This window comes from Ranitomeya variabilis, chromosome 3, assembly GCF_051348905.1.
Source record: "Ranitomeya variabilis isolate aRanVar5 chromosome 3, aRanVar5.hap1, whole genome shotgun sequence".
NCBI classification, from domain to species: domain Eukaryota; kingdom Metazoa; phylum Chordata; class Amphibia; order Anura; family Dendrobatidae; genus Ranitomeya; species Ranitomeya variabilis.
Window position 1 is genome coordinate 544,714,119 of NC_135234.1, and position 13,271 is coordinate 544,727,389.

Consider the following 13,271-nt stretch of genomic DNA (forward strand, 5'->3'; position numbering starts at 1 on the left):
GGGCATTGAAGATGAAACGTGGCTGGGTCTTTCAACATGACAATGATCCAAAGCACACCGCCAGGGCAGCGAAGGAGTGGCTTCGTAAGAAGCATTTCAAGGTCCTGGAGTGGCCTAGCCAGTCTCCAGATCTCAACCCTATAGAAAACCTTTGGAGGGAGTTGAAAGTCCGTGTTGCCAAGCGAAAAGCCAAAAACATCACTGCTCTAGAGGAGATCTGCATGGAGGAATGGGCCAACATACCAACAACAGTGTGTGGCAACCTTGTGAAGACTTACAGAAAACGTTTGACCTCTGTCATTGCCAACAAAGGATATATTACAAAGTATTGAGATGAAATTTTGTTTCTGACCAAATACTTATTTTCCACCATAATATGCAAATAAAATGATAAAAAAACAGACAATGTGATTTTCTGGATTTTTTTTTCTCAGTTTGTCTCCCATAGTTGAGGTCTACCTATGATGTAAATTACAGACGCCTCTCATCTTTTTAAGTGGTGGAACTTGCACTATTGCTGAATGACTAAATACTTTTTTGCCCCACTGTATGTTGGTTGTTTCCTTTTAGCTTTGTGCATATTACTAGCTACAAACAGTATTTCTGGACTATTGAATTGGCCAATGAGTTTTATCCATGGTTATTGGGGGGGGGGGTTATCCTTTGTCTTAGGCCGGTTTCACATATTCTTTTTTTTTTCTCTTTCCTCGTATGTGAAAAACATATGACCAGAGTTGAACATGTCTCTCTATTATTTTTTACTTTATTTTTTTCCTAATCTGTCCACACACACACAAAAAAAAAAATCACGTGGAAGGGCCTATTCATTGAAAAGGTCCATGATCTGTTTGTACAAATAACGGATGGCACATGGAGTAAAAAAAAAGTATGTAACTGGCCTCCGTGTCCTGTGCTGGAACTTGAAATCTGATTGGCATTGTTCTACTCCTCTCATAAACGCCTTATATTTGGGATTTTGATCATTATTGTGAAGCCATAAAACTTTTATTTTTATTTTTAAGTAAGAGTAGTTTCTTTATTAAAGGTAAATACATTTTAATTAAAGGCTTTTCTGTTTTTAATTTTTTATCTCCAAAAATCATCTACATTGTAAAATTAAGAAACACTGACACACTTGCCCTGTGCAGGTCCAGCACTTCCTCTCTGCTGTTGCCTCCAGTATTTGACACGCTGCAGCAATGACACACAATTACAGTGCATGTGATTGTTGCAGTCAGTCACTGATGGTTGTCATCTTGTTGACCTACATATGAACAGAAAGTTATTCAGTGTTGTAGCTAATAGGAAAGCCATTATGGCATAACTTGATTTTTTATAAAGCCTCATTCCTTACCAAATGGGTAATACGAGTCTGACTTTACTTATTGTTTTCTTTTTTTCTTCAGAGACCTACAGCAAAGGAACTTCTGAAGCACAAATTTATTTTACGTCATGCCAAAAAGACTTCCTATTTAACAGATCTAATTGATAGGTACAAGAGATGGAAGTTGGAACAAGGTCATGAGGCTTCCAGCTCTGATTCAGATGGGTATGTTGATAGAAATGACTTCTTCACACTAGGTTGTCAGACTATGTGTAAACGTGGTAACTTAAATCTTGGTACAGTTAGGTCCAGAAAGATTTGGAAAGTGACACAACTTTAGGCATTTTAATGGTTTACCAAAACATATTCAAGATACAGTTATATAATCAACTAGCTGAAGAGCCCGGCGTTGCCCAGGCATAGTAACTAACTGTACCTAGTTATAACAAATGATAATGATTATCCTCCATCCCATAGTCCTGTGCCCATATACCTATTATGACATCGTCTTCACCATGGCAACCATTCTGACATCGTCGCCATGGTAACTTATAACATCATCGTGGCAACCATTATGAAATAACCGTCCCCATTACAACCTATTATGACATCATTTTCACCATGGCAACCATTATGACATCATCTTCACCATGGCAACCTTTATGATATAATCACCATGGCAACCATTATGACATCGTTGACGTGCGCACACACGCGCACACACGCACACACGCACACACACGCACACGCACACACACACACACACACACACACACACACACACACACACACACACACACACACACACACACACACACACACACTCGTTTTTACATACCGTATTTTCCGCTTTGTAAGACGTACTTTTTTCTCCCCAAACTTGGGGGGAAAATGGGGGCGTGTCTTAGAAAGGGAACATGCCTTACCGGAGGGGGGGGTGTGTCTGGGTGTCTCCGGGTGCCCGGCGGTTGCTGCGGGTGTCTCCGGTGCTGCCTGGGTGTCCGGCGCTCCCCAGGGCTCTGCCGACATTTTACAACAGGCCAGAGCCCTGGCATTGCCAGGGTTCCACGTGCTTTGGTCTCCGGGAATATGGCCGCTGCCATGCGCTGATGGTGATCTCGGGATCAAGATCTAGAGAGATAAGATTTCAGCGCTGAAATCTCATCTCTCGGGAGATCTAGATCCCGAGATCACCATCAGCGCATGCGCCGCCCCCGGTGGTGGCCATATTCCCGGAGACCAGCGCACGTGGAACCCTAGAAGTGCCGGGGCTCTGGCCTGTTGCAAAATGTCGGCAGAGCCGGACACCCACGCAGCACCTCTGGGCACCGGAGACACCCTCGGCAATGGCCAGCAACCGCCGGGCACCCGGAGACACCCCACAGCAGCGCGCCACACATCAAAGCCACCACTCACCCCTGCCTGCGGCCTGGAGCATCACCCTACTCCTATCTCCTCCAGCAGCGACCCTAGGACCCCTCTTCACTGCAGCCACCACCCCTGGTAAGCAATAAGATGCAAGGATTATAAGAAGCACCACTAATTTATTAAAAAATATTTTTTTATTTTTCTCCTCAAAATTTGGGGTGCGTCTTATATTCCAAAAAATATGGTATATAGATATGCACTTAAAGTGCAAACTCTTAGCTTTAGTTTGAGGGATTCACATCCTAATTGGAGTTAGGGTTTAGGAATTAGTTTTTTAAATATGTGGCTAACTCTTTTAAAGGGACCAAAAGTAATTGGATATATATCTCAAAAGGTCTGGAGCTGGTTCCAGGTGTGCCATTTGCATTTGGAAGCTGTTGCTCTGAACCCACAACATGCAGTCAGTGGAGCTCTCAATGAAAGAGAAATGGACAATCATTACATTGAAGAAAAGAAATCCGTCGGAGAGATAGCAGAAATGTTAGTTATGGCTGAATCAACAGTTTAGTATATTATGCAAAAAAGAGCGCACTATTGAGCTTGGGAACTCAAAAAGGCCTGGATGTCCACAGGAGACAACAGTGGTGGATGATCTCAGAATCCTTTCTATGATTAAGAAAACCCTGTTGTGAATTCTGCTCTTGGGTTCCCTCCGGTGGTTGTTAATAATAATGCAGTTGTCCCTGGGTTGCAATCCTGGGCAGGTGTCCCTGCTGATTGCAGCTCTGACTGGGATATTTAGGTGTGCAGGATTCATTAGCCCTTGCCAGTTGTCCATTGTTCTTGGAGGTTTTGCATCTCTGTCTGGTTCCTCCTGCCCTGCTGCCAAATCAGCTAAGATAAGTTCCTGGTTTTGTTTCTGCAGCACACATGCTGTGTGCTTTACAATTCAGTACTATTCAATGTTTTTTCTTGTCCAGCTTAGACTGTGTTTGGATATTTCAGTCAAGTTGGATTCTCAGGAGATGCAGATATACATTCCATGTCTTTAGATGGTGGAATTTTTGTATTATCTGCTGTGGATATTTTTAGGGTTTTAATACTGACCGCTTAGTATTCTGTCCTATCCTTTCCTATTTAGCTAGCGTGGCCTCTTTTGCTAAATCCTGATTTCTGCCTGCGTGTGTCTTTCCTCTAATACTCACAGTCAATATTTGTGGGGGGGCTGTCTATCCTTTGGGGTTCTGCTCTGAGGCAAGATAGAATTCCCATTTCCATCTATAGGGGTATTTAGTCCTCCAGCTGTGTCGAGGTGTCTAGGATGTGTTAGGTACACCCCACGGCTACTTCTAGTTGCGGTGACAGTTTAGGGTTTGCGGTCAGTACAGGTTCCACCTACTCCTGAGAAAGTCTCATGCGGCTCCAAGGTCACCGGATCATAACAGTACAACTGGCCAACAATGAGTTAAATGCATCTCAGAAGAAGGGAAGAAAGAGCCATTTTTTTCTGTAGCCTGCTTTGTCTTTTCTTTCCTCTTTTTCTCTGGGTGGCTGAGGAGCCTTGTGCTGGCATGGATGTTCAGGGATTAGCTTCTCGTGTAGACCAGCTTGCTGCTAGGGTACAGGGTATTTTTGATTATATTGTTCAGACTCCAGTTTTAGAGCCTAAGATTCCTACTCCTGATTTGTTTTTTGGGGACAGGTCCAAATTTTTGAGTTTTAAAAACAACTGTAAACTGTTTTTTGCTCTGAGACCTCGATCCTCTGGTGATTCCATTCAGCAGGTTAAAATTGTCATCTCCCTGCTGCGTGGCGATCCTCAGGATTGGGCATTTTCCCTGGAATCTGGGAATCCGGCCTTGCTTAATGTAGACGCCTTTTTTCAGGCCTTAGGATTATTATATGATGAACCAAATTCTGTGGATCAAGCGGAGAAGACCTTGTTGGTCCTGTCTCAGGGTCAAGAAGCGGCAGAATTGTATTGTCAGAAATTTAGAAAATGGTCTGTGTTGACTAAATGGAATGATGATGCTTTGGCGGCAATTTTCAGAAAGGGTCTTTCTGAATCCGTTAAAGATGTTATGGTGGGGTTTCCCACGCCTTTCGGTCTGAGTGATTCTATGTCTCTGGCCATTCAGATTGATCGGCGTTTGCGGGAGCGCAGAACTGTGTGCGCTGTGGCGTTGTTCTCAGAGCAGATGCCTGAGTCAATGCAGTGTGATAGGATTCTGTCTAGAACGGAACAACAGGGATTCAGACGTCAGAATAGGTTGTGTTTTTATTGTGGCGATGTTTCTCATGTCATTTCAGTCTGCCCTAAGCGTACAAAGAGGATCGCTAGTTCATTTTCCATCAGTACTGTACAACCTAAATTTTTATTATCTGTGTCCTTGATCTGCTCATTGTCATCATTTTCTGTCATGGCGTTTGTGGATTCAGGCGCCGCCTTGAACTTAATGGACTTTGAGTTTGCCAGGCGTTGTGGTTTTCCCTTGCAGTCTTTGCAGAACCCTATTCCTTTAAGGGGGATTGATGCTACACCTTTGGCTGAAAATAAGCCCCAGTTCTGGACACAGGTGACCATGTGCATGGTGCCAGCCCATCAGGAAGATTGTCGATTTCTGGTGTTGCATAATTTGCATGATGCTATCGTGCTGGGTTTTCCGTGGTTGCAGGTACATAATCCTGTGTTGGATTGGAAGTCTATGTCTGTGACTAGTTGGGGATGTCAGGGGGTTCATAATGACGTTCCTTTGATGTCAATCTCCTCTTCTTCCACTTCTGAAATTCCAGAGTTTTGGTCTGATTTTCAGGATGTATTCGATGAGCCCAAGTCCAGTTCCCTTCCACCGCATAGGGACTGTGATTGTGCGATTGACTTGATTCCAGGCTGTAAGTTTCCTAAGGGCCGACTTTTCAACCTGTCTGTGCCTGAACATACCGCCATGCGGAGTTATGTTAAGGAGTCTTTGGAGAAAGGACATATTCGGCCATCTTCTTCACCGTTGGGAGCGGGATTCTTTTTTGTTGCTAAGAAGGATGGCTCCTTGAGACCCTGTATTGATTATCGCCTCTTGAATAAGATCACGGTCAAGTTTCAATACCCTATACCTCTGCTTTCCGATTTGTTTGCTAGGATTAAGGGGGCTAGTTGGTTTACGAAGATTGACCTTCTTGGGGCATATAATCTTGTTCGTATTAAGCAGGGTGATGAATGGAAAACTGTGTTTAATACGCCTGAAGGCCATTTTGAATACCTTGTGATGCCATTCGGGCTCTCTAATGCTCCATCTGTTTTTCAGTCCTTCATGCACGATATCTTCCGGACTTATCTTGATAAATTCATGATTGTATATTTGGATGACATTTTAATTTTTTCCGATGATTGGGAGTCTCATGTGAAACAGGTCAGGATGGTATTTCAGATCCTTCGTGATAATGCTTTGTTTGTGAAGGGGTCTAAGTGTCTCTTTGGAGTGCAGAAGGTTTCTTTTTTGGGCTTCATTTTTTCTCCCTCATCTATAGAGATGGATCCGGTTAAGGTTCAGGCCATTCATGATTGGATTCAACCCAAATCTGTGAAGAGCCTTCAGAAATTTTTGGCCTTTGCTAATTTTTATCGCCGTTTCATTGCTAACTTCTCCAGTGTGGTTAAACCCTTGACCAATTTGACGAAGAAAAGCGCTGATGTGACGAATTGGTCCTCTGCGGCTGTCTCTGCCTTTCAGGAGCTTAAACGCCGATTTACTTCTGCCCCGGTGTTGCGTCAACCGGATGTTTCACTTCCGTTTCAGGTTGAGGTTGACGCTTCTGAGATTGGGGCAGGGGCCGTTTTGTCTCAGAGGTATCCTGTTGGTTCCTTGATGAAACAGTGTGCCGTCTTTTCCCGTACGTTTTCGCCCGCTGAACGCAATTATGATGTCGGCAATCGGGAGTTTTTGGCTATGAAGTGGGCATTTGAGGAGTGGCGACATTGGCTCGAGGGAGCTAAGCACCGTATTGTGGTCTTGACTGATCATAAAAATCTGATTTACCTCGAGTCTGCCAGGCGGCTGAATCCTAGACAGGCTCGATGGTCCATGTTTTTTTCCCATTTTGATTTCGTGGTCTCGTATCTTCCGGGTTCTAAGAATATTAAGGCTGATGCCCTTTCTAGGAGTTTTTTGCCTGATTCTCCTGAGGTCCTTGAACCGGTCGGAATTCTGAAAGAAGGGGTGGTCCTTTCTGCCATTTCCCCTGATTTACGACGGGTTCTTCAGGAATTTCAGGCTGACAAACCTGACCTCTGTCCAGTGGGGAGACTGTTTGTTCTTGATAGATGGACTAGTAGAGTGATTTCTGAGGTTCATTGTTCTGTGTTGGCTGGCCATCCTGGTATTTTTGGTACCAGAGATTTGGTTGGTAGGTCCTTTTGGTGGCCTTCTTTGTCACGTGATGTGCGTTCTTTTGTGCAGTCCTGTGGGACTTGTGCGCGGGCCAAGCCTTGTTGTTCCCGTGCTAGTGGGTTGCTTTTGCCTTTGCCGGTCCCTGAGAGGCCCTGGACGCATATTTCTATGGATTTTATTTCTGATCTTCCGGTTTCCCAGAAGATGTCTGTCATCTGGGTTGTTTGTGACCGGTTCTCTAAGATGGTCCATTTGGTGCCTTTGCCTAAATTGCCTTCCTCTTCTGATTTGGTTCCGTTGTTTTTTCAGCATGTGGTTCGTTTGCATGGTATTCCGGAGAATATTGTGTCCGACAGAGGTTCCCAGTTTGTTGCTCGGTTTTGGCGGGCCTTTTGTGCTAAGCTGGGCATTGATTTGTCTTTTTCTTCCGCATTCCATCCTCAGACAAATGGCCAGACCGAGCGAACTAATCAGACTTTAGAAACTTATCCGAGATGCTTTGTGTGTGCTGATCTGGATGATTGGGTGGCTTTCTTGCCATTGGCCGAGTTTGCCCTTAATAATTGGGCTAGTTCGGCTACCTTGGTTTCGCCCTTCTTTTGTAATTTTGGTTTTCATCCTCGTTTTTCTTCGGGGCAGGTTGAGCCTTCTGACTGTCCTGGTGTGGATTCAGTGGTTGACAGGTTGCAGCAGATTTGGGCTCATGTGGTGGACAATTTGGTATTGTCTCAGGAGGAGGCTCAACTTTTTGCTAACTGTCGTCGGTGTGTTGGTTTCCGGCTTCGGGTTGGGGATCTGGTCTGGTTATCTTCCCGTCATGTTCCTATGAAGGTTTCTTCCCCTAAGTTTAAGCCTCGCTTTATTGGTCCTTATAGGATCTCTGAGATTATTAATCTGGTGTCTTTTCGATTGGCCCTTCCGGCTTCTTTTGCTATCCATAATGTCTTCCATAGACCTTTATTGCGGAAATATGTGGTGCCCGTTGTTCCCTCTGTTGATCCTCCGGCCCCTGTGTTGGTTGATGGGGAGTTGGAGTATGTGGTTGAGAAGATTTTGGATTCTCGCTTTTTGAGGCGGAGGCTTCAGTAGCTTGTCAAATGGAAGGGTTATGGCCAGGAGGACAATTCTTGGGTTTTTGCCTCTGATGTCCATGCTGCTGATTTGGTCCGTGCCTTTCATCTGGCTCGTCCTGATCGGCCTGGGGGCTCTGGTGAGGGTTCGGTGACCCCTCTTCAAGGGGGCGGTACTGTTGTGAATTCTGCTCTTGGGTTCCCTCCGGTGGTTGTTGATAGTAATGCAGTTGTCCCTGGGTTGTAATCCTGGGCAGGTGTCCCTGCTGATTGCAGCTCTGACTGGGATATTTAGGTGTGCAGGATTCATTAGCCCTTGCCAGTTGTCCATTGTTCTTGGAGGTTTTGCATCTCTGTCTGGTTCCTCCTGCCCTGCTGCCAAATCAGCAATGATAAGTGTCTGGTTTTGTTTCTGCAGCACACATGCTGTGTGCTTTACAATTCAGTACTATTCAATGTTTTTTCTTGTCCAGCTTAGACTGTGTTTGGATATTTCAGTCAAGTTGGATTCTCAGGAGATGCAGATATACATTCCATGTCTTTAGTTAGATGGTGGAATTTTTGTATTATCTGCTGTGGATATTTTTAGGGTTTTAATACTGACCTCTTAGTATTCTGTCCTTTCCTTTCCTATTTAGCTAGCGTGGCCTCTTTTGCTAAATCCTGATTTCTGCCTGCGTGCGTCTTTCCTCTAATACTCACAGTCAATATTTGTGGGGGGGCTGTCTATCCTTTGGGGTTCTGCTCTGAGGCAAGATAGAATTCCCATTTGCATCTATAGGGGTATTTAGTCCTCCGGCTGTGTCGAGGTGTCTAGGATGTGTTAGGTACACCCCACGGCTACTTCTAGTTGCGGTGACAGTTTAGGGTTTGCGGTCAGTACAGGTTCCACCTACTCCTGAGAAAGTCTCATGCGGCTCCAAGGTCACCGGATCATAACAAAACCCCCTCCACAACATCCACTCAAGTAGGTGTTTCATTATTGAACTGTACCATAAAGACAGTACTTCATGAGAGCAAATTATGTTCACCACAAGGTGAAAACCATTAATCAGCCTTAAAAATAGGCTGGATTAGACTGTCAAACATTTAACGAAGCCAACCCAGTTTTGGAAAAGCATTTTTTGGACAGATGAAACGATGATCAACGTGCACGAAAATGCCTGGAAGAACAATCTGTGGAGAAGGAGATTGGAACAGCTCTTGATCCAAAGCACACCACATCCTCTGTAAAACACGGTGAAGGCAGTGTGATGACATGGGCATGCATGGCTTCCAATGGCACTGGGTCACTAGTCTTTATTGTTCATGTGACTGAAGACAGAAGCAGCTGGGTGAATTCTGAAGTGTACAGGGCGATACTACCTGCTCAGATTCAACCAAAAGCAGCAAGGTTGATTGGACGGTGCTTAACTGACTCAAAACATACTGCGAAAGCAAGCCAGGAGTTTTTTAAGGCAAAGAAGTGGAATATTCTGCCATGGCTGAGTCAATCACCAGATCTCCATCCCATTGACCATGCATTTCATATTCTTAAGACAAAATTTAAAGCAGAAAGACCCACAAACAAGCAACAACTGAAGTCAGATGCAGTAAAGGCCTGGCAAAGCATCACAAAGGAGGAAACCCAGTGTTTGGTGACGTCCATGGTTTCCAGACTTAAAGCAGTCATTGCCTACAAAGGATTCTCTACAAAGTATTAAAAATGAACTTTTTATTTCTGGTGAAGTTGATTTGTCCAATTACTTCTGAGCCCCTGAAATGATTAGGCTTTGTTGCAATTCCTAAACATTTCACAAGATATTTTTGTTCAAACCCTTTAATTAAACCTGAAATTGCATCTCGGTTGTTGAATTTTAAATAAAAAATAGTAGCATGCAGAGTCCCCAAATCACAAAGATTGTCACTGTCCAGATATTTCTGGACCTAAATGTATATTTTTTAAATGTGTACTTTAGTGATTCAAACTGTATGTGCTCTAAACTTGATTGCATCTGGAAGATGATAAAGATATTTTTATTGCTGAATCCTTTTTTATTCTTAAGGGAAGATGAAGTGCAAGCTTCAGGTGGAACTGATAAGGGGCCCTGGTACTTTACAATGGAGAAGGGAGATTTGAACAACATGAAAAATGGTGCATCACAACTTGAGGAGTTAGAGGAAGATGAGGTTTGTTATCTGTCACTGTCAAGCAGATCTGCTTACTTATTAATCTAAACTAGGTGTTTTCAGTTTTATCTGAGTTTTGTTTGTGTGTGTTTATACGATTTGTATTTTCTTATAAATGATGAGGTGGTCATTCATCCTAATCTGATAGTAGCAGAATTTATAAATAAGTTTTACAGCTGCATCATAGCAATCTTCAGACTGGAGAGGTCTCATTGACTTCAGTGGGAGAGCATTCTAAGCATGTTCTATGATTTGTGCATGGAGAGGGTTAGCTGCAGCCATCATTTAGTTTTAGTGGTGTATCATATGTCACTTGTAGTGCACGCTTGTTACTCAAACGAGTATTGCGGGTCCTCGAGCGCCATGCTCGAGTTGTCTTTTCACATGTTTGGCACCTGTTAGGTACCCAATAAACATGTGGGGATTGCCCGCCATACACAGTAATTCCGTAGCTATGTTGGCTACTGGCATTACTGTGATTGGCCGGCCATGTCGCGTTATAGAGTCTTATATAAGACCTGGTGATGTGATGCTTGGCACACTGTCCTCAGGAAGCAGTTCAGCTAAAGTTGTTTAGAGCAGGCATATAGTCATGGTAATATTCTAAATAATATTTTTTCACTATCTAAATGTGAAACAGCCTGCTGTATCCCACCTTGTCATTTAGTGTTGCGGTGATATGAAACTGTCTGCAGACCTAAGGCACATTAAAAAAATTATAATTTTTCACTTGCAAAAAGTTAGACAGCCCACTGTATCACACACAATTAACCCCTTTCTGACATTGGACGTACTATCCCGTCGAGGTGGGGTGGGCCCGTATGACCACCGACGGGATAGTACGTCCAGCGCGATCGGCCGCGCTCACGGGGGGAGCGCGGCCGGGTGTCAGCTGACTATCGCAGCTGACATCCGGCACTATGTGCCAGGAGAGGTCACGGACCGCGCCCGGGACATTAACCCCCGGCACACCGCGATCAAACATGATTGCGGTGTGCCGGCGGTACAGGGAAGCATCGCACAGGGAGGGGCTCCCTGCATGCTTCCCTGAGACCCCCGGAACAACGCGATGTGATCGCGTTGCTCCGAGGGTCTCTTACCTCCTCTCCCTGCAGTCCCCGGATCCAAAATGGCCACGGCATCCGGGTCCTGCAGGGAGGGAGGTGGCTTACCGAGTGCCTGCTCAGAGCAAGCACTTGGTAAGCCTGCAGCACTGCAAGTCAGATCGCCGATCTGACAGAGTGCTGTGCAAACTGTCAGATGTCCCCCCTGGACAAAGTAAAAATGTAAAAAAAAAATTTCCACATGTGTGTAAAAAAAAAATAAAAATAAAAAATAAATAAATAAAAATTCCTAAATAAAGAAAAAAAAAAAATTCCCATAAATACATTTCTTTATCTAAATAAAAAAAAACAATAAAAGTACACATATTTAGTATCGCCGCGTCCGTAACGACCCAACCTATAAAACTGTCCCACTAGTTAACCCCTTCAGTGAACACCGTAGGAAAAAAAAATCGAGGCAAAAAACAACGCTTTATTATCATACCGCCGAACAAAAAGTGGAATAACACGCGATGAAAAAGACGGATATAAATAACCATGGTACCGCTGAAAACGTCATCTTGTCCCGCAAAAAACGAGCCGCCATACAGCGTCATCAAAGAAAAAATAAAAAAGTTATAGTCCTCAGAATAAAGCGATGCCAAAATAATTATTTATTCTATAAAATAGTTTTTATCGTATAAAAGCGCCAAAACATAAAAAAATGATATAAATGAGGTATCGCTGTAATCGTACTGACCCGAAGAATAAAACTGCTTTATCAATTTTACCAAATGTGGAACAGTATAAATGCCTCCCCCAAAAGAAATTCATGAATAGCTGTTTTTTTGTCATTCTGCCTCACAAAAATCGGAATAAAAAGCGATCAAAAACTGTCATGTGTCCGAAAATGTTACCAATAAAAACATCAACTCGTCCCGCAAAAAACAAGACCTCACATGACTCTGTGGACCAAAATATGGAAAAATTATAGGTCTCAAAATATGGAGACGCAAAAACTTTTTTGCTATAAAAAGCATCTTTTAGTGTGTGACGGCTGCCAATCATAAAAATCCGCTATAAAAAATGCTATAAAAGTAAATCAAACCCCCCTTCATCACCCCCTTAGTTAGGGAAAAATAATAAAATTTAAAAAATGTATTTTTTTCCATTTTATCATTAGGGTTAGGGCTAGGGTTAGGGTTAGGGCTAGCGTTAGGGCTAGGGTTAGGGTTGGGGCTAGGGTTGGAGCTAAAGAAAAAAAAGAATTTTTACTTTCACGGCTCTGCGTTATAAACTGTAGTGAAACACTTGGGGGATCAAAGCTCTCAAAACACATCTAGATAAGTTCCTTAGGGGGTCTACTTTCCAAAATGGTGTCACTTGGGGGGGGGGGGGGGGGATTTAATGTTTAGGCACATCAGGGGCTCTCCAAACGCGACATGGTGTCCCATCTCAATTCCAGTCAATTTTGCATTGAAAAGTCAAACGGCGCTCCTTCCCTTCCGAGCTCTGCCATGCGCCCAAACAGTGGTTTACCCCCACATATGGGGTATTGGCGTACTCAGGACAAATTGCACAACAACTTTTGGGGTCCAATTTCTTCTCTTACCCTTGGGAAAATAAAAAAATGGGGGCGAAAAGATAATTTTTGTGAAAAAATATGATTTTTTATTTTTACGGCTCTGCATTATAAACTGCTGTGAAGCCCTTGGTGGGTCAAAGTGCTCACCACACATCTAGATAAGTTCCTTAGGGGGTCTACTTTCCAAAATGGTGTCACTTGTGGGGGGTTTCAATGTTTAGGCACATCAGGGGCTCTCCAAACGCAACATGGCGTTCCATCTCAATTCCAGTCAATTTTGCATTGAAAAGTCAAATGGCGCTCCTTCCCTTCCGAGCTCTGCCATGC

The 13,271-nt window shown here is 43.8% G+C and overlaps 1 protein-coding gene across 1 annotated transcript in view; it reads left to right on the forward strand.

The window, feature by feature from the left end:
* STK24 (serine/threonine kinase 24) overlaps nucleotides 1–13,271 on the forward strand; it is a 99,955-nt gene that overhangs the window by 71,158 nt on the left and 15,526 nt on the right. Inside the window, exons 7-8 of the mRNA XM_077297110.1 lie at nucleotides 1,407–1,549; nucleotides 10,193–10,316. Coding sequence (XP_077153225.1) covers nucleotides 1,407–1,549; nucleotides 10,193–10,316 — 267 coding nt within the window. The remainder of the gene's footprint in view (nucleotides 1–1,406; nucleotides 1,550–10,192; nucleotides 10,317–13,271) is intronic.